This window comes from Hyperoodon ampullatus (genome assembly GCF_949752795.1).
Source record: "Hyperoodon ampullatus genome assembly, chromosome: 2".
In the NCBI taxonomy this organism is placed as follows: Eukaryota; Metazoa; Chordata; class Mammalia; order Artiodactyla; family Ziphiidae; genus Hyperoodon; species Hyperoodon ampullatus.
The window spans coordinates 114047038-114073268 of NC_136915.1; the positions used below are offsets into that span (position 1 = coordinate 114047038).

General features: G+C 57.1%; 2 protein-coding genes across 3 annotated transcripts; both read right to left on the reverse strand.

Moving 5' to 3' along the window:
- Positions 1-2031: 2031 nt before the first annotated feature.
- On the reverse strand, positions 2032-17138 carry PBXIP1 (PBX homeobox interacting protein 1; the record flags this gene model as incomplete). The annotated part of the gene is made up of 12 exons (XM_079696587.1): positions 2032-2206; positions 2730-3961; positions 4622-4753; positions 4838-4938; positions 5371-5604; positions 7274-7439; positions 7513-7577; positions 7832-7958; positions 9704-9790; positions 15777-15881; positions 16542-16591; positions 17036-17138. The coding sequence occupies 12 exons, from the start codon at positions 17136-17138 to the stop codon at positions 2125-2127; spliced, it is 2484 nt and encodes an 827-aa protein (XP_079552713.1). The 3' UTR covers positions 2032-2124.
- A 1764-nt stretch (positions 17139-18902) lies between these two features.
- Positions 18903-25151, reverse strand: SHC1 (SHC adaptor protein 1; the record flags this gene model as incomplete). 2 transcript variants are annotated; one of them, XM_079724325.1, is made up of 12 exons in its annotated part: positions 18903-19498; positions 20547-20785; positions 20922-21056; positions 21135-21204; positions 21292-21490; positions 22316-22442; positions 22608-22659; positions 22849-22902; positions 23170-23289; positions 23450-23513; positions 24040-24110; positions 24642-25151. In XM_079724325.1, the coding sequence occupies 12 exons, from the start codon at positions 25134-25136 to the stop codon at positions 19370-19372; spliced, it is 1755 nt and encodes a 584-aa protein (XP_079580451.1). In that variant the 3' UTR covers positions 18903-19369. The 2 variants fall into 2 exon arrangements, with proteins under 2 accessions (XP_079580451.1, XP_079580450.1); XM_079724324.1 differs by having other exon boundaries at positions 20922-21053; positions 24642-25136.
- Positions 25152-26231: the final 1080 nt, after the last annotated feature.

Sequence of the window (26231 nt, forward strand, 5' to 3'; positions counted from 1 at the left end):
GCATATCTACTTCCTGAGTGGCTAAGAAAGAGGAGGGGGCTTGGGGGAACTTCCTAGCGTCTCTGAGAGTTCGTTATGCAAATGAAGGAAATGGGCCCTAGAAATGAAACTGAGAAGCCCCAAGCAGCCCACACCCTCTGGGAACCCAGGAGGCCATTCTGTGTCCCCTCCCCTAAGCACAGCCCCCTCCCAGGACACGGAATACTGTCTAAGGCCTAGCCTGAATCCAGGCAGCATAAATTTTAAGCACCTGCAGAAGGTGAGCAATGTGAACCGAGTAAAATAGGCCTCCTCACGTGGACAATGTTCCACAAAGCCAGGATGCCAAATCCAGACCCTGGCCCTGGGCCAACCTGTACTTCCTCCTCCTGACCCTCACTCCAGAAATAGAAGCCTCCTTTCCTAAAGCCCTCTTTCACTGACCCTCTGCCTTGGAGGAAGTTCTTCCTTAGGTCTAACTGCAGTCCTTCATGCTGCAGAAAGCAGGCTCCACTGGACTAGAAACTCCTTAACACGCCTCTGTATTCTCAGTGCCTCACTGCCTCTGGTACACAATAGACTGTAAATGTTTGCTGAATGAGTGGACCTGGTTCCATGCCCAGCCTGCCCCGCCCCACCCCACAGCTGAATTAAATGAGCTAATACACTTAAAGCCCTTTAACAGTGAGCGGCCCATCAGTCGTAGTGTTACAGAAGCACTTGCTTTCAATTACAGCCCCCTTCTGGGCAGGCCCCCTTCTGGGCAGGCCCCCTCAGCTTTACTAACACACTCCTCTGACCTGGCCTGAAGTCACACCATCATTCTGTCCCCTACACTCCCAAGGTGCTTTCTAGGCCAATCAAGAATCCCACTCAGGAAAGACTTCCTAAAGAGAAGCCCAGGGAAATCTGGGTCTTCCTGGGAGAGCTAGCCAGAGAGCCAGCCCAAGTCAGTGGGGTGGGGGTGGGTCCAAGATTTGGGGTACTAAGTAGTGAGGGAGGTGATGTCTGGAGCAAATGTGGAGCCGAGGCACCACCTAGTGGTTCCCTCACCTCCCCAATCCTGGGGGAGGTGCAGGGGTGGGTCAGGGGTCCCCTTCTCCTCCCTCCTCCACACCCTGAAGGGAGTGAAATCACTTTTGAGTGCCAAATACAAGACAGGTATTTGGTTTACACTGCTTTATTTAATCTCTTCTCCAGCCCCTCAGTCTCCTTTTTCGAGGATTAGAAACCCAAGGCTCCCAGGGATTAACTTGCCCAAAATCACTCAAACTGGATTTGAGCCCAAGGCTCAGACTCCAAAACCCATTCCCATATTTCTACATCTCCCAGGGGTGCAGCCAAGGCAGCTGTGAGCAAAATGGGGAGCTTCAGCCCAGAGGGCCTGAGGTTTGCTGCGAGGGTGAGGTGACTGGGAGAGGAGTATATGGGAGAAGGTGAGCACCAGTGCCTACAAGGCAGGGGGTGTGGATGTCCCTTGTGCTTAGAAACAGCCCCAAGTGACAGAGCCTCCACCCAATGTCACAGCTCCAACAGCATTTTATTGGGATCTGAGTCTACAGTTCACATGGGGAGGTGAGCAGCAAGGCTTAAAAGGGGGTTTTACCCCCCTGGGGACAGCTCCTTCTAAATCTAACAAAACGCCAGGAGAAGCCCTCATGCTGGGCCCCCAGCCAGCCAGGCCAGTCAAATCCCAGGCGGCCTGGGTCAGTACGTGCAGCCAAGGGGCCCACTCCCCCCCCACCAGACATACACACACACACACACACACACACACACACACACACACACACACACACACACACACACACACAGAGGAGGAAAGTTCTCTGGCTTCAGAATTAGAATTGCCCCCATCCCCCCTACCTCCACCCCACCCCCCAAAAAACAGGCTTCTCTCCCCTCCCCCCTTCACACTGGCGTGACACAATCAGGCTGCAAGGGTCACGGCCCAGGGCCCTGAGCGTTTGCATACATTTGCATAGATAGCAAGGCAGGTCCAGCTAAGACCTTTTTCTAGCAAAAGTGGTTTCAGTGTGGGGCTGGGTGATTTCCGCTCTCCTCGGTGAAGGATATCCAAGGACACCAAACGAGCCAAGGGAGGTGGCAGTTTAACGGTTCCCAGGGGACAGACAGCACGGGGCCTCAGCCCTGGCGCTGGTGGCTGTGTTCCTCCCTGGGTCCCACAACTCTGGGATTCCGCCAGTGTTTGTCCTTCTTCCCAGACCTGTGGAGAGGCATGAGGGGGGGTGGGGGGCAGTAAGAGGCCTTTAGACAACAACGCCACATCCACATGATGAGAAGGCGCTCCCTGAGGAGACGGGACCCTGTTCCTCTTAAGACAGGCAACACAGGCAGTCACCATCAATCATACGGGGGGGAGGGGAGTGTGGCCAGACCTGGTCTCCCAGGATGAAGGCCCCAGCTGGGCAGGCGGGAAGGTGGGAAGCAATCTCTCTTGCAGGTATGGGCAGTACAGGGTAACTCGGGAGGAAAAATCCCCCCAGCCCAAAAGGGGACTCCCCAGGACCACTCTGGGGTAAGCACAGGCAGCTTCCTGACCCCAAGGGAAGACAGGAAAAGTACTGGCTAGGGGGGAGGGGAGACCTAAAAGCAGAGATAAAACCTCAAACTGAAGAACACCCCGCCACCCTGCCCCAGCTCAGGGCCCTGGCTCCTTCCCACCCCCTACACACACCTCCTGCCTCCTGCTCTGTCCCACCGACCCAACTCCCCCACAGCTTGCCCACCTCTTCTTCAATGCTTTGTCTCCAAAGAAGTGGCTGAAGATGAAGTCCTCAAAGTCATCCACCTCATCGTCATCACCTGTCTGTCTCACTGCCACCTCCTCCAGGCTGTCCTCCAAGGCATCTACAAAGTCCCGGAAGCGGAGGCGGTCGTGGCGGAAGATACCGTCCTCACCAAAGTAAGCAGGAGAAAGGGGTAGCTCCTTGGTCAGTTGCCCGGCCCAGGGCAGCCGCGCCAGGTACGTCCTCAACAGAGAGGCCAGCTCCTGTTGCCGCACAGGGGCCAGCTCCATGCCAAAGAAGGCCAGGCCCTCCTGGCGGGCACACTCGTGCACACCCGAGCAGCCCTGGGGTGCCTGGTACTTGTGCCTCAACAGCTCTGCCCAGAGTGGCAGGGGGTCATGCCTGTCTTTAGCCCCCTCCTTCCACCGAGGGTGTTTCTGCCTTTCTCTGGAGGAGTGGGGGCTCCCACTTTTCCTGGGGGGCTCCTTAGAACCCTGTCGCTTGCCATCCTTCTTGCTGGCCCACTCCTCCACCCATGGCTTGCCTTCCTTCCACCTCCCCGCCAGCTCCCTGTCCTCCTCACCCCCCCAGCTCTTCTTCTTTTCCCGGCCAGATTCCTCCTTCTTATGTTTCCAGTGGTCAGTCTTCCGGTCCCTCTGCCCATCCCACCACTTTTCCTTTCCGCTCCATTCCCTGGAACTCTGGAAGTGAGGCTCCTGATGCCAGGCCTCTGAGGCATTGGCAGGGACCCCAGGGCGCTGGCCCCAGTTCTCCAGGCCCCGCAGCTTCTTGGCCAGCCTGTGACCCACCTCAGCCAGGCCAGCATGGGCTGGGTCCCCTCGGCCCGCATCCCTCAAGCTCTGCTCCAGGTCCCGCTGCACAGACCCCAGCAGCCGCCGCTGCCTCTCCAACTCTTGCCTTAATGCCTGGGCCTCAGCCTCTAGCTGTTTCTTCTGCTCCAGGAAGCCAGGGCTTGGCACCTGCCCCCTTGGGCCTTGCTCCTTGGTGACCTTGCCAGCCCGCAGGCCTCTGCCCCCATAGAGACACACCCCATCTGTGCTCCGGATACAGTCAGCCTCCAGGCCCTGGAGCTGGGCCCGCAGCTGCTGCAGCTCTAACTCCAGGGCCCGCTGGGAGGCCTCGCCCTGCTGTAGGGCCCCTCGGAGCCGGGCATTCTCCTCTTCCAGCCCTTTGGGCTGATGCATCAGGCTCTGAAGCTCTTCCTTCTGGGCCTGGAACGGGAGTAGGGATAGAGAGCACAGGAGGAGTCAAGGACGGCCCCAGTGCCTTCTACCCTGATTCCATTCCATCATAGACTTTATGGCCTGGGAAACTCAGAGGATTTGGTTCTCATCCCCTGCCCCATCTGCACCCTTCACCAGACCCTGGGATCCCCAAATTCCATCATAGGCCTCAGCTTCTATGTCCTTTTTAAGCACACACTTCTCCGATTCACCAAAAGATGGCCAAGATGTGGCTGTCGTTGCCCAGTTTCCACCTCCCATACTCGTTGCCCAGTTTCCACCTCCCATACTCGTTGCCCAATTTCCACCTCCTATACCCAGAGCAGACATTACTAATTGATCCCAGCACTTCTTTCCCATTGAGCTTTGGCATGTTCTTCAAATGCTTCTCCACACAATGCTCCAGGTGGACCATGCCAATCAAGCAGAGGTGGCATGCCACGTGAAGCAGGTATGCCAGTCCTGGCCTAACCCTTAGCATGCAGGACATGAACAGAGAACTGAGAAGATGACTTCACTATAGTGGGAAAGGGAGGGGATCAAGGTGTGTGGGTGAACACAGGAAACTTCTTTTGGGGGAGGACACTAGGACAGACAGACACCTGGGCTAGGGAGGGTGTGTAGCCCACCCCCCCTGCTTGTGCCCACCTGCAGCTGGGCCTGCAGCAGCCGGATATCCTGGTTCTCCTTGGCCAGCTTGTCCAGCAGAAGGGCCATGTTCTGCAGGCTGGGAACACTGTCAGGGGGCGCTGAGGTCTGCAGCTGCTGCTTTAGCCCATGCTAAGGGCAAAGGAGCCAGTCACCCCCGCAGCCCTGAATCTCCCCCACCAGGCCCCTCACACCAATGGAGAGTGTCACACATGCCTGCCCATCCCCCTCAGCCTCCAGCATCTCAGTATCTGAGCCAGTATCTGGGAAGACCTGCAGGTCCGCTTCCTCCATGGGCCCTGTGGGAAAGTGAAATCCTGAAACTGGCCCCAAGGCACACAGAGCCCCCTCCTCCCCTCCCACCCCCCACCCCCCAACACACACAGTCACCCTCCTGCCCTGGACCCGCCCTATGGCTGAGAGTCCAGCGAGGTAAAGGGTCAAGGGTCACCCTGAATAGCCGACAAGACCTATAACTGAGCAAAAAATGTACAGCCCCCAGCATCCCTACTCCTGACCCAGAGAACTGCCCCCATCATCCTCCCTCAGGGCTGTAAGGGGACAGACACGAACCAGTCAGGGCCCGTCCTCACTCACCACTTTCAGCCTCTGAGGGACCACCTGAAATGGAGACAGAGGAGTCTGGTCAGGCCCTCAGAGGAGGGGGTGGAATGGAGTGAAAGTGCAGCAGGAGGGCAGAAGGGGCCAGAGTGGAGGCTTAAGGCCTCAGCAGGAGAGGGACCACTTACCGGAGAAGAGGAGGATCCCCAGGCCCAGCAGAACCAGGGCCCCAAGGAGACACATGTTGAGGGAGATGCCCAGCTCCCTGCCCGCACCCTCACCCCCGGCCTGGTCCTCCACACCCAGTGGGGCCGCAGGCTGAGGAGTGCTGGGCTCCCGGCCCCGCCGTCTCCGCAGACCCTCCAGGTCCATGTCGGTGTCGTCCTCACTGCTGGAGCAGTGGGCCTCCTCCCTGATCCAAGCTGGAGGAAGGGATGGGGACAGGGCAGTAAAGCAACGGAAGCGATGGGACATACAGAGAGACGGGAAACAGAAGAAAACACGAGAGGCCCCCAGCCCTGACCACAGAGAGGGCACGTGGAGACCCTGCCCACGTCTGCCAGGGCATCAGTGACCACCCCCGCCTAGTCTGGAGACGGAAGACCAGTCCTTTCTTTTTTTTTTGAATTTTTGAATTTTATTTTCTTTATTTTTTATACAGCAGGTTCTTATTAGTTATCTATTTTACACATATTAGTGTATATATGTCAATCCCAATCTCCCAGTTCATCCCATCACCACCCCACCACCCCACCACCCCACTTTGCCCCCTTGGTGTCCATACATTTGTTCTCTACATCTGGGGGGAGACCAGTCCTTTCAATCTGCAAACTACAAGAGCAGCTTTCACCCTAAAAGTGCACTCCTTCCTCCCACACGTGCCTCACGTGGAGAACCTTCCCGGCTCTGGGTTCTGCCCGAACCCTGGCCACTCCTTCCCAGTGCCTCCTCTCAGTCCCTGGCTCTTCCTGGTCCTAGAGGCAGAGGTCCCCCTGGCACCATTTCTGCTTTTCTGCTCTTCTCACCGTACACACAGTCACCTGCTATCTCACCCACCCCGCTGGCTTCCTGGCAGAGTAGATGAGTCCCTCATCAGTAACTCCCAACCTGGCCTCCCTGGAGCTCCAGGCATGGACATCTGTCTGACTGCCTCCTGGCCACTCCCACCTGGGTGTCCCTGGGGATCAAACACTCAACACATTGTCCTCCAAACTGGTTCTCTTCCGGTGTACCCCCACTGCAGGGCAAGACGCCACTGCTCCCACCTAGCCAACCTCAGCCTTCCCTCTTCACCCCACACGCAGACAGTTCGACAATTCGACACCTAAACATCTCAACGTCACTCGCCTTGTATCTGCCTTAGTTCAGGTCTTCCTCGGCTTCGTCAGTTGCCCCCTAAAAATGGCCCCAGCCCCCGGCTTCCCCCTCCACCCTGTCACCCCTCAACAGAGATGGACTCATACACTCCTCTGCCACCAGCGTTGGAAACAGCCTCCTCAGCACAGGACAGGGGGCCCCATCCCTTTGTTGATGCTGCAGCCTTGGCCTGGAATGTTCTCTTCCTCCTACCCTACCGACTAAACTCCTACTCTGCTCAAGGCTCCACTCAAATGACGCCTCCAGTGTGCCCCTTTCCCCCGCTGTCCCTGCCTCTCCCTTCCCCTCGACCTGTCCCGTGACTGACCACCCTCCCCCTCCTTTTTTGCACCCCTCATAGGTCTGACTTGCATCTTGGCTCAGTCTAGTCCACCTCTTACATAGGCCATGAAGCCAACCTCCTTCCCCAGAGCTGACACACGGAAGGGACCCAGGGAATGAGAGTTGCATCTAGAGGCAAGAAAAGAGGAGGCCCCACAGCAGAGACAAAAGAGTCGACCAGACCTAGGCCCTGCCCCTTACCGGCTGTGTGACTTAACCTGAGCCTCAGTGTCCCCAGGGGTGGTGGTGAGGTTTCACTGATACAATTTAAGGAGGGCACCAAGCTGCTAAGCCCTAGGGCCTGGCCCAGAGCTGTGCTCAGTAGCGATATCTACTCCCACTCCCCTACCTTCTAGAAGGATAGTGACAGGGGGAGACAAGGAGAACTCTCACCTGTTTGGGGGGATGAGGGCAGGCTGCTGGGGGGACTCTGATCCTCCAGGTCCTGTGTGTCCGGTCCCAGGCCTACCGCCTCGGGGGTCTCCTCCAAGTCTCCCTGGGCTTCTGCGTCCCCTGAGCCAGGGGACTCCATTCCACGATCATCACCTTCCAGGACACCCTGATGCAGACACAGCCGTGAGCAGCTCCCAGCCCTCCCCATTTCCTACGCTTCCCGCAGTGAAGGTCCTCACCTTGACCTCAGTCTCCTCTGGCAGAATGGGCCTGGACTGGGAGCTCTCACTCTGGAACAGGGTCTCTGTGGCAGGAGAAAAGGCTAAGGAGAAACACCACTACCCCCCAACGGAATGTGCTACATGGCCCTCTGGCTCCCACAGGCCCCAACCAGGTTGGAAGGGGCAGGAGAAAGCCAGGGTGGAATGAGGGAAGGTTTTAAATTGAGATTAATGCCAGAAATAAGACGAACCAGCCTCCCTCTCCCTGAGGAAACTGGGAAACACCAGAACTTGGAGGAGAGGTGGCTGCACCCCACCCTCAGTAGGGCCCTGTTACCTTCTCCATCCAAGGTCCCAGCTAATTCCTCAGCAGCTGCCTTGGAGGGGCTCCAAGGGGCCTGGGGAGCTCTCTCAGATTCTGGGTCCATCCTGGATTCAGGGCCCAGGGTCTCCACAGGCAGGTTCTGGGGGGAGGGGCACAAGCAGAGGGCTGCTCCAGAGGAAGGACAGCAGGACGAAACAAAGGGGTGCTCTACTGGGGTGCCTGGGACCAGCCGCACTGCTCAGGGACCTCAACCCACATCTCACAAAAATATAATACACTCAGTAGTGGGCTGCTCCAAAGTGGGGAGGGGGCAGGGGTCAGCTGGCACTGCAGCATCTCAGCTCGACGCAGTGTTCGGCCATTCCCTAACCTCACTTGCTGCTCTGAGAACCTTCAGAGGCCAAGTTTCTGTTAAATGAAGACGCACCACTGGACCAAGGCGGTGGACCACTGTACAAACCTGGTGCCCCCCACTTCCCCAGATAAGCCGGCTAGAGCCTGGGTCTCCCTCCCCACAAGTGACCAACTCAGTTATTGGTTGGAAGGCGGGAGGATGGCAAGAGAACAAAGTGCCCTGGATGCCTAAGGATCATGGTCCCGACCTCCGCAGGCTTCCCCACAGTTGCCCTCACAACGGGCCACCCACTCTAGTTACATCTTCCAAGCTTTTCTGGCCTTTCCCCCCTCCCCACACACTCCTCTCCCAGGAGCTGACAGAAACCTGACTCACCCCAGCCACAGCCAGTCTCCCAAAGGTGCTCTCGGCCCGGCCGTCCAGCCACGGCCTCTCCTTTCTCCGCCTACGCCCCCTTGACAGGCCACCGCCCGCTCATCCCATCCATGGCTCCCGCTATCCTTCCAAGAATAATTCTTGACCTTAGTATGTTTCTTTACAATTTTCAAGTCACTTTTTTCTCATGGCCCCTCCTACCAGGCAAGAATCACAGCTCCCCTTTTACAGGGGAGGACAGAGAGGTGAAACGATTGGCCCAAGGTCCCCCAGCTGTCAGCAAAGGCACCTCAACAGGGGGCCAGGGCTCTGGCTGGGAGCATTGTGTCCGTCCCCTCTGCCGGCCAGCCCTAGTCCATGGGTCCTGCTCCAGCATCATCCTGAGGGCAGCTCCCTCACCCCAGCTGGTTTCCTCAAGGCCACTCAAACCCGACGCCTTTAACTCAAGCTCCTCACCCTCCTCCCTCCCTGCGGTATGAACATACCAAGCCCCTGATAAACCTTCTCCAGACACTCAGCCCCCCAATCCTGCTGGCCCCCTTCTCAGTGGCTTCAGGGCACAGTGGTCTACTGGGATCCCACTCCACCAACTACAACCTGGACTGCAGGACCTTCAAAACGCTCTCCCCCAGTTCCCGCCCAGCCCACACAGTGGCTGCACCCTCTGCCCAAGGCAGTGATGGTCCTGACTCCCTCCAACTCAGAGCCCTTCCATGATTTCCCATCAAAGAGGAGGCCCGAATGCCTGAGCCAGGCCCTTCAGGCTTCTTCTGGAGGTTCCCAGGCTCTGGCCCAACCTCACTTCAACACCGTCTGACCCATGTCTCCACCTCCTTCAACGGACCTCCTTGGTCTCCCCCAACACTCTCCCATTGTTGCCTCAGAACCTTTGCTCATGCTGGTCTCCCCACCAGAATATCTTCCCTGCTTCTCACAGCTTACCCCAGCAATTTCCTTCTTTGAAGGCATGGTCCAAGTCCCAACACTTGACTCCTGGGGCCTGATGGCCTTCTCCCTGCCACTAGTGCTCCTCTCACAGCCAGCAGGAGGAGACGCACACGATCACCAAGACCAAGGAAGGGGACAGACCCAGCAAGCAGCCCAGCCCTGCAGGAACCCCCATTCCATGTGGCTCCCATGCCTGCTTTTCCTACCTCTGAGCCGGCAAGCACCCAGCTATTGTCCGAGTCTGGGCAGGAGGCCATAGTTGCTGAGGTCCCCAAGGCTACTGAGGCTGCCACCTGCAGAGAAAGTCTTTCTTAAGGACCCCAGCTCCCTTCAGGGGAGGCAGGATGGAGACAGCAGCCTCGACCGGGTTCCAAGGTTTAAGGGTTGGGCAGCCACTTCCACAACCAGCCTGGTTCCAGTCTTCCGACCCCAACACCTCAGCTCTTCTGGGCAGTATTTGCCTTTCAAATCAGAAAGTACCAACAGCCACAGTGAAGCCTGCCTCTGCCAGGGACCGAAAGAGCCCTTGGTAAACTGGGAAATGGAACTGACCTTGAAAGGTCAGAGAAGCATAGGGCTGGAAGGGCTTTGGGAAAAATCCAGGCCAACTCTCTCATGTTATAGTCAGGGAAAATGAAGGGAAATGAAGGCCAGAAAATTGGCTGACTTGACTTGACAACGATGAACAGCTAAAAAGAGTGAGGAACAACCCAGCCCTCCCTTCACCTCCCCAGCCTCCCCCATAATCCACCTTCTTCCCCAGGGCCTAGAAAAGAAGACTCAATGGCCTCCTTCACCCCCAAGCCTCCCACCCATCACCCACCATAAGTCCTTTCTGTGGTCTAGTTCAGGGGTCTTGTACACTGGCTGCACGATGGAATCACCTAAGATTCTGATACAACTGTGTTCAAGGGTCAGGCTCAGGCAAGGATTTTTTTTTAATCTCCCAAATGATTCTCATGTGCAGCCAGGGTTGAGAACAACTGGCATAGCTTAGATCCACCTGAATGTACCTTTAGTAAATCTCTTTGTCACTCTCACTCTCCATTCTAAGTTGTTTCCCTTCTTAGTAAACTCCAGAATTTCATCTTAGGGAACTTGAAGGTGACTGGCAAAAGGGATTTATGGCAGCTATCATGTATAAAGCACTTTACAGTTTGCAAAGCACGGACAAAAATCAGGGTTGTGGTCCTAACCCCTGCTAATCTGCTCTGACTTGGCCGGGTGGGCGTGGGAAGTTACTCCAGCTTCCAAAGCCTGACACAAGGCAGGATAAGAAGAGAGGGACCTACCCCTCCATCCATGGCCTAGGCTATTCCCCCAGGCTGGCAATTGGGACCTGGCATAAAGGTGGAGGGACAGAGGAGCTGACCCCCTCGAATCTTGGACTGTGATCCCTTAGAGGAGACTACATGACCGCTTGTTGACAGACTAGAAAGGTGGCAAGTGGAAAAGGACTCTGAAAGAAAACCCTGGGAAAAGGAAGTGAGGCTGGGGTAGAAGTGTGGCAGTTCTACCTTGGGAAACCACCACAACTTCCCCTTCTGTTTGAGCTAGTGTGAGTCCTACATGGTGCCCTAAAAACCTCCTGTGGCCCTTGCCAATCAAGATCCAAGCCCAGGACAGATGAAGGACCCCTCACAGCATCCCCCAATACCCATGCCTCCCAGACACATGCACCCATCCCACAAGGAGACAGGAGAATGGCTGCAGTGACTTCCCCACACCACGTCCATCAGGACACCCCTGGCTGGTTTCTACAGGCATCCACAGAACCATCACTGTGCTGCCTTCTGGTCTCAGGCCCCAAGCCCGCCATTCTGTCATCATCTCCCCATCCCCAGTTGCTGCGTGTGACTCTTAACAGGTGGTGGCAGGAAGGAAGTAGCAGCAGCTTGATCTGAAGTCCCTGTTTATCCCTGGCTGTGTACAGCCTGCTCAGGTCCTCCAGAACCAGGCACCATGGCAACCAGGGTGATGTCAGACACACTGTTTCCATGGAAACCAGCAACGGTATTTGGGTCAACAAGACAAACACTTCTGAGACCCGAACAGAAGACAGTCTGTTCCAAACCCTGGTTGGTATCTCTCTCTTGGTTGGGTTCACCCCGCATTCCAAAAGATCTCCCAGTTCTCCCAAGCCAGCATCTCACCGCCTTATTAGGAAGTTCCTTCTGCTGTTTAATCTCCACCCTTCCCTGCTATTTTCAGATCTCTTTCTTCTCATCAACCTCTTGCAAGAAAACCCACCTCCACCCCCTCCTCACTACTCTCTCTTTTCATTCAGGCAGGATTCAACAAAAACGTCCTGTAAGGACGGTCAGGGACTTGTGCTATTTCTAAAAGGCAGCTAAAGGGGGAGCTCTCCCTCTCTGTACAAAGCTGGGAAGTCTCACCCAGCTAATTTCAACCCCTCTAAGAGTTGTTCCCCCAAACCTCTAATGCAAAGGACCTAGGACTTGTCTGGGGGACCCAGAGCAAGTTTCTGTTTTGGAAACGGCCGCCCATGATCCCCCTTCCGCCGGCCCAGAAGTAACAAACAGCTCTGCAGATCCTCGGTGGAGCCCAACCCCTCAGAGTTCTGCCCTTCCTCTCCTCCATCCTTCGTCTCCTACGGATCTCTATGGCCCCTTCCCCGCTAGGGCATTACCTGAGCCAGCTCTTGCTTCAGTCTTCAGCTGAACTTGTTGCTGGCTCTACAGCTTTACAGCCCCGAGAAAGGAAGGTCATGTGACTGGGGACTGGCCAATGGAAAGTCAAGTTCCCTGAGGGGGGCGGAACCTTTTGGCCAATAACAGCTAAACTTGAGAGCCAGGGGAGGGGAGGGGGTACCTGCAGAGCCCCTAAACCTGGGTTTACCTCCCGGTGGGACACTAGACTTACAACAAACTGAATCCTGGGTCACCTTCCCTCCTTTCCCAGTGTCTAAACAATTTCTGGAGGGAAGACCCAAAACTGAAAGGCAAGGGGTGACATCTCCAGGACAAGGGGCCAGGTTGGTTCCAGGACAGACAGAGACAGCTGCAGGATGGGGGAGGGGAGAGTGGCAAATTATGGGTTGGAAACAGCCCTCCTGCCACTCTCCTTACCCTGCTCCGGTGCGGATTAAGGATGCCGCTGTTTTTTTTAAAGGGGGATGGGGGGCTGAAAAGCATCCAAAAATGAAATCTGCTAGACCAAGGCAGCCCCTTCTCCCACCCCTGGAGCTACGCTCGACCCCTAACCCAAACAACTCGGGAGTGGAAGCGCGGGCGCTAACCCCAGAAGCTCTAAAGGCAGTTGTCTCCCTGAAGCCCTGGAGCCAAAACTCCTGCTTGGCTCCAAGCCTGCCCCAGGAACGTGCTCAGAAAGGAAACTTGTTTCTCGCAGCAGGGACACAGGGGGAGAGGTGGAGCCAAGAGGCCTCCCTGGGCCCTGCGGCTTGTACCAGGGTCAGCACAGAGTCCTGAGTCTTTCTGCCATTCCCACCTCCAGGGACCCTGAGGGATACATATCCTCACCCCACAACCATCCTGACCAGCAGTGACTGGCTCATTCCAGCCCTGTACACCCCAGCAGCAAGGAGTCCTGGTCTGGATTTTCCAAGTCATTTTATTAACCCAACCGTACAAAACTTTCCCCACCACATCTCTGCCACCCCCGCTTCCTTCCAAAAAGCAGTGGACTGAGAGGGAGAGGGACTGAGCAGACACCCCCCCCCCCGCAATAGCCATCTTACCAAATGCAGAGATGGGGGAGACCACAAAAATAGCAACCGATAAAAGAGGGGCAAACAGAACCACAAACACAACACAAAGCTCAGCAGTGGGTGCGGGGCGGGGGGGGCTGCCATCTCTGCTGTTCCACGGCAGGGAACACTGGAGGAGAGAGGCCCAGAGGCCGCTCCCTTCTTTCTCACAGCCTCAGAGGCTGCATGCTACACCTGGGCAGGCAAGAGTTCTGCAGTATACCTTTGTCTTCTCTTCACACGCTAGGGTCCCAAGAGAAGTGGGGGCAGGGGAACACCAGCTCCTCTCAGGGCCACACCCCAAGCCTGCCTTCCCCACCCCACTGAGGAATGTGTGCACGAGCTGTAAAGAAGAGACAGCAGCTGTGAGGGGCTCCTGATGAGGCCGCTGGCCCATCTCTGGCAGGCAGTGCTTACAAAATAAAATAAAAGCAAAGCCTAGTGCAGGACCCTGGCTGAGAGGAATGAGAACAGCTAGATCACCATGCCAGAGAAGATATAAAGAATAGCAGGGAAAGAGAAACAAAAAACATCCAGGCTCTGGATTGCATTTTAGTACCATGGCAATAAGGGTCCTGCCACCTCCCCACCCACAGGCTGAGACAGAGATCCTTTCATCAGGAGAAAATAATGAGGTATAAGGGCTCTGAGCCTCTTCAAGCTTTCCTTCAATCAAGCCAGGGAAGCAGGGAAGTAAGGGCGCCAAAAGTTGAGGACCAGCGCTGCGAATAATGTGCAACAGATGGGGGGGCGTGTATAGCCAGAGTCCAGGCTTCCAGGACAGTCCAAACATCAAATATTCTGCTCTGTCAGACCACATATCCCAATTTTTAACAAAAATATTGTCATTAGGGAAAAAGCACAAGAGAGTCTGAGAAAGGACCAGTGACTTTGGTATGAGGAAGATATGTCCTGACAGCATCTCTTACCTACTGTCTTGAAGCCCCAAATCACCAAGAAACTGCCATAGCCACGTACTCTCCTGCTTCTTCAAGCTATTTGGTTCTCTGAGGGGGGAGTAGTTGGGTAGGTCTTGGAGGAGGCAAGGGGAAGGTAAGAAAAGGGGAAAATCGCCATTTATTCCCTAAAGCTGTTTCCCAGCACCCATGAAAGGGCTACTGCAGAGATGGGAAGAGACCCCCAACTCCTCTGGCCAGAAACCTTTAATATTGGACTCCAAAAACTAAGGCTGGGGCTGGGGGGCTAGATAGGAGCGTTAGGCACAGGTGTTGGGGGTATCCATCATCTGTAGAGGGGACACCCCTGCCCTTCAGATCTTCCTCTAGCCTCTTTTCTCTTGCAGCCACACCCCTAGGCCTCCAGAGGTAGCCACCAAAAATGGCTCTGCTTGGCAGGGCTTTGGTTTCCTGGACCTCTGTAGATCTCAACACGTAAGTTTCCAGAAAAGTGAGCAATCCAGGCTCTTCTGCCTGCCCATCTCAGTTCCTTTTCTGGCCCCAGGAGACATTGTGTTTCTGCCCCATGGGGATGGGAAGCCAGTGGAAACAAGGACCAAGAGCCAGACAGGAAAACAACCACCCTGGAAGAGCAGGGAGGAACGTATGCACTTCCTGGGCACCTCGCCAGCATCACCCATCGTTAGCAGCCACCAGCTGCCCCATGCCCTCGCGGATGTAGACAGACTGGATCTCCTTGGTCTTGAGGCAGAGATCGCAGGCCCAGACAGCAGAGGCCTCAGTGGTCAGCAACCCATAGGCGCTCTCAGTCATGCCCGTGCACTCGCGGTGGAACCACTTCTGGCAGGAAGCCTCACACAGAATGGCATCTTGGTCGTCGTTCACCTCACTCCGACAGGCACCACATGGATACACCAGGCCTGGGGGAGGCTGGGGCCCTGAGCCTGCACTTGTCTTGCCAGGGGGTGCCAGGCTATTGGCATCTGGGGTGCCCCCACCCCGCCCACTGCTGTTTGGGGGAAAACTGGGCTGATTTCCATTAACAGCAGCAGCCGGGGAGCCTGAGTGGGGCTCCTGGGGAAAAGCAGTGGGAGCAGGTGGATTTAAGGGCTTCCCCCCATCCTCACCACCAGGGCCAGGAAAGCCAGGGTCCGGACCAGGGAAGGGACTTGTGTTGGGGGGCAAGCTGGGGAGGCCCTGACCAGGTCTCTGGAGAGGAGAAGGACCAAAAGGTGCCCCTGGCTGGGCAAAGCGTTGGGGGAGAGAAGGGGGGCCCAGCTCCCCTCTGGGAGGCTGTCCCATGGTGGGTGAGATCATGGGGCCAAATCCCCCCACGGGGCCTGGCATCATCTGCCCACCAGGCGGGCTAAAGTTCTGACCCAGAGGCTGGTTGAAGGGTTGACTGGGAAAGTTCATGTTGCCTGGGGGAGGGTAGCCAGGGCCCTGTGGGGGCATATTGAAAGCAGGGCCCATGGGGTTGGGAGGGAAAGGCGGGGGCTGTCGACGAAGAGGCTGGGGGCCTCCTCCACCCCCAGTGCCATAGCCTGGGGGTACCTGGCCTGCCATGCCCCCCTGTACACGGAAGCCCCCAAAGGGGACAGGACTGCCCAGGAATGGAGGGGCTGCGCCCCCCACCTTAGGGGCTCCGAAGTCATCCTCAAAAGGGTTGGATGCAACCAGGTGATCCACCATGGGAGTCGGGGGTGGCGCAAACTCCGTCAGATGTGAGTATGCAGGGCCCTGGGGGAAAAGAGGAGGGAAAGAGGGTCATGGAGGGAGACGGAGAGCTAAACCAAGAGAGCATCAGAAACACAATACACATTTTTGGAGGCTGGTACTGGCCAGCTCAGACCTTAAATCAAGATGGACCTTAGAATGCAACAAAGAAACTGAGAGTGGAGAGCAGAACCAGCATAGTGCAGTAACTGTGTTTTGAAAACAGGCAGAACTACGCTGGAATCCTAGCTCTGACACTAAGTAAGTTCAAGGCCCTGGTGCAGGCATTTAACTTTTTTAAGCCTCAGATTCCTCATCTGCAAAATAGTGACAATGCCCATCTCCCCAAACTGTTAAAAGCATTTTAGCACAATCCCTGACACTTCGAAAAGGTTCAGTAAGTGGGAGCTGTTATCATCATGTGGGAAACACGACAGCACAAACGGGGGAGAGAATGATTCTAATCCTGACTGATAAGACCTTTGGTCAAACCATCTCATCCCCACCCCTACCCCTAAAATCTGTTATGAAGTTGAAGGAAAGGACCAGAAACAGAACAAGAAAGACAACTTTCTCTTCTCCCCGCGGCTTATGCAAAGTAGAGACATTGGAGGGGCAGAGCAGAGCACCCAAAGGGGCTACTAGGAATCACACACACACACCCCGCCACCAACCACCATTCACCTGAGTATTTGACTTCCTTCGCTTCTTTTCTGGGCTCTTCATTTGCAGACCTGGAAAAGTAGTAAAAGGCAGACACAAGTTTCCCTGAGGTTTCCCCAACCTCCTCTCTCGCAGCCATGATACAAGGAACTCTTCTAACTTCATTATACTCTTGTTTATTTACTTCACAGATACGAACAATGGTACACTTTGAAAAATAAGCTGGACGCTACACTCTCAGCTGCCTCCTCCTTCAAATGAGACGCCCCATCTCGATACCCTGAGACTCCCAAGTGGCTCCTGAACTCCAGGTGCCCCAAACTCTAGGATCCGCAATCTGTGAACCCCTGACCGCAACCCCTGGAGGGCTTCACCCACCCATCCTTTTCACCTGAGCCTCCCCTCCCTTCAGGGCCCTCAGTCAGAAGACCACCACCTCCCCCGCCCGCCAGCCCTCCCTCCGAGGTCCCCGACTTCTCGGCCTCGCCAGCCCCAGGCCCCCTCAGCGCTCTCACCGGCCTTGCCCTGCTTCCTCCCGGTGCTGGGTGGCGCAGGGGGCGGTGCGGGGCCGCCACCTCCCTCCAGCTTGTCCGGTGGGGGCGGCGCCGAGGCGGCCATGGAGTGGGGGACCGGGGTCAGCGGCGGCGGGGGACGGACGCGACCTGGGGTTGCACCATGGCCCGGAAGGGGAGGCAGGGGCGGCGCAGGCCCCCGCGCGGCAGCAAGCTGGAGGTGCGGCGAGGCGGGGGCTGCGAGCCCGGGCGCCAACTGCACTCTCGCCCAGCCTCACCGCCCGCCCGCGGCCGCAGCCACAGGAACCGGAACTCGGCGTGGCAGCCACCACTGCGCACGGCAAGGAGGGGGAGCAAGGCCCGGGTCACACCCTCCCCCGAGCGCCGGGCGGGCAGAGCGGTACCAAGGCACGACCCTGGGGCAGGGGGCCGTCCCAAGCCCGGGAGCGCTGCGCGCCCGCTCACTAGGGCAGGCGGTGGCCGTGGGCTCTGCGGCTGGGCCGTACCATCCCCCGCCGAGGGGCTGCCGCAGAGGTGCGCGAGGGCGTGAGCGCGCGTCGGGGAAGCCCGAGCCGCCTGGGGTTCGGCCGGCCGCGATCCCACCCCGCCGCCGCGGCCCCAGCCGCAGACACTAACACCTACTTGGATGACGGCCCCGCCCTCCCCACCCCGCCGCGCCCTCCCGGCGCCCCTCCTCCGCGAGGAGGCGCGACCCGAGCGAGGCCAGGTGGGCCGGGCCGCACCGCGCCCCGAGGAGGCCTCGGCCTCCCACCCCGGGGGGCCCACAGCCAACAATAGGCAGCGACAGGGACCAGGAGGCCGAGGTAGAAGAAATATGGACTTTAATGAAGATTCTTTCCCTTTGGTATAAGTGAGACCCGTGAAAACACCCAAACAAAAAGAAAAGAAAAAAAAGGGAGGTGAGGATTTAGATAGTCCACGCTCCCTTATCCACAAGTCCTAATGACAGAGCAGGGCCGGCTCCTCTGTCGTTGCGGCAGGACCCGGCCTGGAGAAGGGATTCAATAACTGCAGGTTTTAAGTGTCCCCCAGCCCCCGCCCCCGCCCGCCCCGTGTGAAACTAATACTCATTCAGCCCAACTTCTGCCTCCCAGCCTCGCGGTGGGAGGTCCAAGTTTCTCTAGTCCTAGCTCACACTCGGCCTCTGGTCTCTCAGAAAAGATAACGCTACCGGCAAAGGCCAGGGTGAGGGAAATGGCAATAGTTGTAAAAGGGCTTTGAAAAGTCAAAAAGGTGATGTATAAATCGATTATCATTTTGTGCTCAGGAATAAGCTATGGAAAACAAATTAGTAAAGTAAATCTACAGCCCTAAAATATATGTATATAAAATAAAAAATAAACGCAGTTCCAAATCTACCGATGGTACCTGGGGATTGTCTACTGCTTTAGAGTCTCAGTGCCCCTGTTCCCACTTCCACAAAATCCACCTAGGATGACACTTCAGTCATCCCCCCACCACCCCAGCAGGGGGAGGCAGGGCAGAGGCTACAGAAGGGCTGTACTTTGGCTCTAGAGTATAACATGCATGCAACATGGGGGGGGGGTGGACTTGCCATATGTATATATAGACCCCCTGGGGTGAGGGGCCCCACTCGAGGCACTGAGCAAGAGGCGAGTCCATCTCCCCACTGGCTGGGAGGGGGCTCTGAGGCAATCTCTAAGGGCTGCATATCCCGGGGGAGAGGGGACAGCTGCCACTCCTGCCTCTGTTAGCCCAACCTAAACGGGAGGGGGTACTGAGCAAGGAGAGGATGGGGTCCCAGAAGCCAAGGTGTCAGCACCCCCATGCTCGACTTCAGGGGCCCAAGAACTCTTTGCATAAAATATCTTCAGACCTAGCAGATGGTCAAAGGCACAAAGTTTAAACGCTGGAAGGGAGGGTTGTTGAGAGGGGTCTGGGGTACCCTGAGCCCAGGGGTAGAATAAAGGTGTGATTCATTCCCCCTTCCCTGGAAGGGTGATTGCTCCACTGGGCCTATCAGCACAGGACATTTTCCATTACAAGGAGGCATACTGCCCAGGCCTCCAACACCCACCTTGGGGAAGGGGGTATCAAGTTGGCACAGGAAAGGCCCAGGGAAGGGGGCCACTCTGTACATTAATACTTTGGTGAGGTTTGGGGAGAAGCAGGACTCTACCCCTGGCTCCTGACTCAAACCCTCTCACTCAGCTGGATGCTGAACCCAATGTCCACACTACCCCCATCCCTACACAAGGCCAAGCCCCCAGAACACTCCCAAGTGAGGTCCTGAGAGTTGGGCAATAGGGTGGAAGGGGTCGCAGGGCATCTTCTAGGAGAGAGCACGGGGACAGATCACAGTTTCCGCTCCACAGGTTGCTGGAGACACAGTTCGCTGCCCGCAGAGATGATGGGCAAGTGATTGTCCATGTGGTAGCTGATGAGGTGACTGACACTCTCAAAGCGGTGATCCTTTGTCCGAACCTGGGGAAGTGGGAAAGGAGAAGGTCAATTCAGGTGAAGTCAAATAAGACCTCAGTCCCCAAAGCTGAGGAAGCTGGAATATTCAAGAGGGTTGAGGCCGGAGAAAAAGGTGGCAGAAGCGGGAGGGCCATCAGTCCTGATCATTGAGGCTTCTCTAGAAAGAGAAGCTGGAGATAGCCGTGGGAATGGGCAGGTCAGTGAACTGGGAAAAGGCAGAGGGGACATCAGCCCAGAAATCATGAAGCTGAGGGAGAGCTACTCCTCCCCTGACCTGGAAGAAGGTGGTATGTCTCCGAAGAGGGTATACAGTACAAAAAAAGACATGCAAAGGAGGCTGAGGTTGCTGTAGAAAAGAGACCAAAGTTATGAGGGGTAGAGGGACAGTGCAGACAGGAGACAGAGCACTGGTCTGAGCCCTGAGTCTGGAGAAGCTGGGGAGGCCCCTGGCTCCTCTTGAGAGAGGAGATTTGGGGTGCCTAGCCTCTAACCATCTGACATTGAGCATCACAACCTCTTAAGGATGGTTTTTTCATTTGTCAAAAGAGGGACTCAGGGCCTCCCTGGTGGCGCAGTGGTTGAGAGTCCGCCTGCCAATGCAGGGGATACGGGTTCGTGCCCCGGTCTGGGAGGATCCCATATGCCGCGGAGCGGCTGGGCCCGTGAGCAATGGCCGCTGAGCCTGCGCATCCGGAGCCTGTGCTCCGCAACGGGAGAGGCCACAACAGTGAGAGGCCCGCGTACCGCAAAAAAAAAAAAAAAAAAAAAAAAGAGGGACTCAGGTGACATGAGCAACTTCCAGCACTCGTGGGCATAAGGTTTGGGGATTGGCCGGGACTGAAGGGAAAACAGCTCAAGTTCAGGGATGTGAGAAGGGAAGGAACCCTAAGCCACTAGAGGGGGAATGCCAGGCACCTTGAGAGCAGGCGACGCTCAGATAGAGGTGCCCAGCAGGCGAAGTCTAGGAAGCAGTGAGGCAGGAACAGGGCTACACAGGAGGGTACTGCACCTTCCTTTCTGCCTCACCCACCCATACTCCTGCAATACTCACCACACCCTCAGGGTCCACCAGTAGCAGGTGCTTGGGCTGCCCACTCTGCAGGCCAGTGAGCACGTACTGGCCAGGCGTGGTCGTGCTTTCCCGCACCAGGAAGTCCCCGTTGAGCTGTAGCAGTGCCTCGGCCTCCCGCCGGCTCAGCTTCCCGTGAAACCAGGGCTCCCCTCGAAGCTGCTCAGCCATGGCCACCAACTGGGGAGGTGGAGGCACCCGCAGGGCATCTTCAAAGGGCTCTGGGGGTACAGAGAGAGGGCTGGAAGAGGCAGCTGGCACAACACATGCTCAAGAGCCAGACCTTCAGGGAGGGGAGGCCAGGAAGAAAAGAGGAGGAGCCAAGTGGGAAGACGAAGATGCAGAAAGGATACTCACTCATGTCAAAGAGGTCTCGGGGCACGCTGCCATTGATGGCAGGATTGGGGGGCCCGGCCCCACCACCTGCTTGCCGTGCCTTGTCTAGGTTCTGGACGTTGACATAGGAGGGATCATCAAAGAGCTCTCTGCCTGCTGAGGAAAGGGAGGCTTTACAGTGATCCCTGTCCTGCTTCTCACGCCCCACTCTGCCCCTCTCAGCTCCCTTCATACCTGGGCAGGGTGGCGGGGGCAGCATCTGTTTGCGGGCTTCTGGGTCTCCTCCAACAGGCTGCCCCACTGGCTGAAGGGACAAAAATAGGGTGAGACCAGAGGCCCTAACCAGACGCTGCCATCCTGGGCCCAGCCCACCTCCATGCAAGCAACTTACCAGCGTGGCTCCCAGGTGGCTAGGGGTCTGGGCACTGGGTGGAGTGGGTCGAGCAGCCCCCGGGGGGGCTCCTTCCCGAAGCCTCATGTCCACCACCCCCCCAAGAGGCGGTTCCTTCCCAGGGAAGTCATTATAGTACTGATGGTCAGGTGGCTCTTCTTCCTCCTCATCCCAAGCTGAGCCATCAAAGCCAGCCATCCTGGGAGGGACAGGAGGAAGAGAAGAGCATGGGTAGGAGGATGGAGAACAGACAGAACAGCAGTCACATATTGGGCATTCCCTGAGGGGTAGGCCTGAGGCTGGGTGTTTCATATATATAATCATTTCATCCTCCTGGCAACCCTATAAGGTAGGTATTATTTCCTTCTTCGATTTTATAGATGAGGAAAATGAGGGTCAGGGGTAAAAAGGATTTAGGTCTCACAACTAAAAGGTGGTGGAGCTGAGATGTGAATTCAGATTTGCCTTTAAAGTCATGCCCTTGATCATTATGCTGTCTCCCAAGAGGGAGGGGGAGCGCTAAGTACCGGGGAGGGGGGTGCTCCAGAATAGTTTAACCTCCTCTAAATACTCAATACTACTGGTCTGAGGTGGGAAAGGTAAGGATCTCAGGAAAGAGCCATCCTCCCTCGCCCAAATTCTTGACGGCTTCTAGAGGCAAGAAAATGAAACGAAGAACTAAACTAAATATGAAGAAATGCACAAAAGGACAGACCAGCAATGAGACAGTTGGGAAAAGAAAAGCCCATCTAGCCAGGGAAGAGCTGCAGCGTGGACGTCCTGGACTACAGCTCCACCACGGGCACACGACAGGAAGAGCTGGCCCTGCAGCAGGCAGGGCCATGAAAGACCTTCCTGATGGCCACAGGAAACTTAAGAATAGCAGGAAGTGGGAAGCAGGGGCGCACAGGTTATTTCCTTCCCTGCACCTCTCTGAGCTCAAGTGTGGGAAGAGCAGACCTACTTTTCCAATTCCGGTTTGGGGCCCAAAAGCTGGCTGCTCCCCCATCCCTGGCCCACTCACCTGTCATGGGGGGTGACCAGCTTGGGCGGGTTCCTGAGGTATTGTTTGAAACGCAACTCGAAGGCCTGGCCAATGGTGCTGATGACGTCCTGAGCAAGCCCTTCAGGACACTCCAGGATGTGGCAGGCTGGGGGGACAGCAGAGGCCGTCAGGGAGCTCGGGGGCAGCGTGGCCAGGAGGAGGCGCAGACAGGGGCTCTTGTCGTCTGTCCTCCACAGCCAGGAGCCACCGGGTCCTGCTCACCTACCTCTCGGACAGCTGGCCCCACCCAGTGCTCCCCACCACGCCTCACCTCTCTGATTCACCGGGTCTTTGGCAACATAGGCAACATACTCGGCTGTGTCCTGGGGTGGACAGAGTCAGAAGAGGCCAGTTAGCTAAATTTAATAGCCCCAACTCACTCCTGACCCCTCAAACCCAGTCCTTTTCAGATATCACCTCAATCCTAGCAGGCTCTATTCTCTAGCCAGTGTCTTCCCAACCCCTAGCCCTGTACTCTTCTCCCACCACCCGTGCTCTGTTCCCCAACTCACCGGGTCCCCGCCAGACGCAAACGAGATGGATTGCATGTGGTGGTTGGCGATGATCTGAGGGTTAGGGCAGGGGATGGAGAAGGAAGGGAATGATGTGTGTCAGGCAGCCTCAGGGCCCACTGGGCGCCCCCCACCATTGGCCCAGGACCCTGGGGTCCCAGTCTCATCCTTTTGGCTTCTCAACCTATGTCTTCCTAATCTCCTCCTTCCCTACTATCCTGCTGCTCCCAAGCCTTCCGTCTGAGTTTCTTGCCCTCATAACCGGGTCCTCACTTAGCCCTCCCATCAATGTTTCTGGTCCCCCCGCCCCACTCTACCAACCTGTTTGCAGTCTGCGGCCATGAGGTTGAGGCTGCTGGTGGAGACGGTGAGAGTGATTGGCATTCCAGCAAATTTCAGGTTACTCCTCCCCAGGATGGAGCTGAGTGGACGGCTACAGGGCTAGGGAAGGGCCCGAGGATCTCAGAAGCTGGGGGCTCCCCACACCAGGAAACCCGCACACTCCTGCCTTCTGGCCTTCTCCCCGCACGCCCCACACCAGCCTTCCCCCTGCTCCTCCACCTCTCCCAGCAGCACCCCTAGCCCCCTCGACCCCAGCTACCTTTCTCCTCCTTGTTGCCCCCTTAGCACCCGGCACAGCGTCACACACCAGACTGATGGCCTCCCTGGGGAAAGAGGGGTACTCAGACCCACGGCCTGCCTCCCACCAGGCTGGAGCTGCCACAGGGCTGGGGGAGGGGAAGGCCAGGCCAGACTCCAGGGGCACTCCAGGCTCTTTGTCGTGGTGGATTGAATTAAGGGCCTTTAATATTTGATGACACTGAGAGGCCGCTTCCTGGCTGATTGGGTTAGAGCCTCAGTGGGTCTGGGCCCACCCCCTTCCAGCTACCAAATGTCCCATCCCCTTCCCAAAGGCAGCGGCAACCTTCCATCTACCCCCATTTTCCACTCAAGCTCCAGCTGCCAGCTGCCTCTGCCACCTCCCCCACAACCCCCCAGGCTGCATAAGCAAGAAGGAGCCAGGTCAGAGTTGCCTCTCTTCATTGAGACTTCGACTCCCTTCCGTAACTTTCTCTCAATCCCCTTCACCACCCAAAGATGAGCCATCACTAGCGCCACTGCCAAGTGACCCACTCCCCCCTGCCCTCACAAATCCCAGGACCCCCACACTCCGCCCCCCACCCCACCAACCTGGTGACCTGAGTCCGGGTGTTGAAGTCCAGGGCGCGCATTGACTGCAGGACCTCCACACAGCCCATGTACTGAGGGGAGGGACGGGAGAACAGTCAGCCGCCTCCCCCCACCTCTTCACAAAGAGCCCCAGGACTCTTCCCTGCTTGTTCCGTAAGGATGCAGAAGTTCTGCCCACTGCCGGTGGATACATCCCATGACATGCAGAACAACAGGGTGAGGAGAGAAGGCAAGCCTGGGGGACCTCATGCATGTGGGAAGAGAATTCGGAGGGGAGTGACAGGCACTGGGTGGGATGGAGTGACATCTCCAGAAAGGGGGAGGAGACTGGAGGGGACAGTCAAGAGTCACTCATTCCAACACTTACTAAGGGCTTGTGCTGGGCTTTGTGCTAAGCATGGCAGGATGGGGGTGGGGGAGTCACAAGAAGGAAGGGGCCCCAGACAGAGCTGGAAGGTAAGAGGCGAAAGAATCAGAGAAGGGGCAAGAAAGGTTAAGAAACAGGACACAGAAACCAAGGGAGTTGCTGGGGAAGAGCAGGAAAAAAAAGAGACTAGTGAGCAGAGGAACTGGAGGGAGTGGGAGGGAGGATGTTCACTCACCCGAACCAAGTAGGAAACCCCGGGTCCCATGACTTTGTCGTTGGGATGCAGCCAGCCCCGCGTGGGCTTATTGACAAAGCTCCCGTGGCGGGTCCACTCCTCGCCCCCCAGCTGGCCCCCTTCCACCCGAGTCCTGCGCCCGCCGCCTCCACTCAGCTTGTTCATGTCCTGGAGGAGGGGCAGGGGGCCTGAGTCCGGCATGGCTGCCCCTACGATCCCCTCCCCATCCTCGGCTGCCCTTCCTGGCTCCCCCTTCGGCCCCAGGCGCCCCCCAGCCGGGTTGGCCAGCTTCAGGTTGCTCATCCGGGGGAAGAAGGAGCACAGGGTAGTGGGACTATCGTCCGCAGGCAGAGGTGGCAGCATGGGCCCCAGAGACGAGGCTGATGGGGAAGGCAGCTCCTCCGGTGGGGTGGACCCTGAAGCTCCCTCCTCCAGCGATGACAGAGACTCATTCCGAAGTGGGTTGTACTTGGGCTTGGGGGGCAGGAGATCCATGGCTGGAGTGAGAGGAAGGCTGCTGCCCAGCCTGGCCCCCCTGCCAGTCAGGGCAAGGGGGCCAGGCAGGGGGCATCCCAGGCCCTTAGCCTGATCGGACCTCTCTGGCCCAGGGATCTCAAGGGTCCTGGGGAGGGAGAGGGACAAGTGGCTCCGGCTCCCCGGGCTCAGACCCAGAGAGTTTCAGGCCCCATCCCCGCCCAGCGTGGAGCCTCTTCTCGGGCTGTGAGGAGAACGGGCTGGACCTAGAGCTGACTGGCTCCTCCCCAGGGGCGGGGAGCTAAGGGGAGAGACCAATCCCGAGGACAGTGCTGACTCACAGGCTCTGAGGGGCTAAGCCTCCAGCACTGGCCCAACCCAGAACTCTTACAGGGCAGAGCGATCCATACCCCGCCCCGGTACAAACAACAAGTAATCTGGAGAGGAATAAAGTGGGAGTGGGAGGGAAGGATGGAGGAGTGAGAAGGAAAGGAGGGTGGCAAGAGGAGGTCTGCATCAATCCAAACCAGACGTGGTCAGGCCAAAGGGAGCAGGAAGCTGAGGGAGGGCAGCGGGGGGAATGAGGGAGGAAACAGAGGCAGCTGGGGGTGAGAAAAGGAGGGGATCCCTGAGCTCAGCAATTCCCTTCCTGTCCTAGTTGAACACTCAAACTCCCTCCTCCTCCAGACCCGGCCACCCCCGGCGACCCCCCACCACTATCACACATGGGGTGGCAGCCCCAGGGAGCCTGGGCCATTAGCATCCTCTGCTACCACAGCTGTGGAGGGAGCTAAAGAAATGGGAAAAGGAAGGACGTGGTCCCAGTGGATGCAGGGAGGGGCCAAGAGGAAGGGCAAAGCTGGTGAAGTAAGGGGAATAAAGTCCAACCTGAGTGGTGCATCAGGGAGCCACCAGGCAGGAGCTGGAGCAGAGGACAGGCTGGTGGAGGCTTGTTCTCCATGCATGGCGCCTACCATGCCAAGGAGCAGCGGCCCATGCCAAGCACTCTTCTGTCCCCCTTTCCACAGCGAAGCAAGCTGTCAAGCGTAGAAGGGGTGGGGGCGGCCAGGGCATTGATACTAAGGTCAGCTCCCTGGACCTGCGGGTAAGCTCATA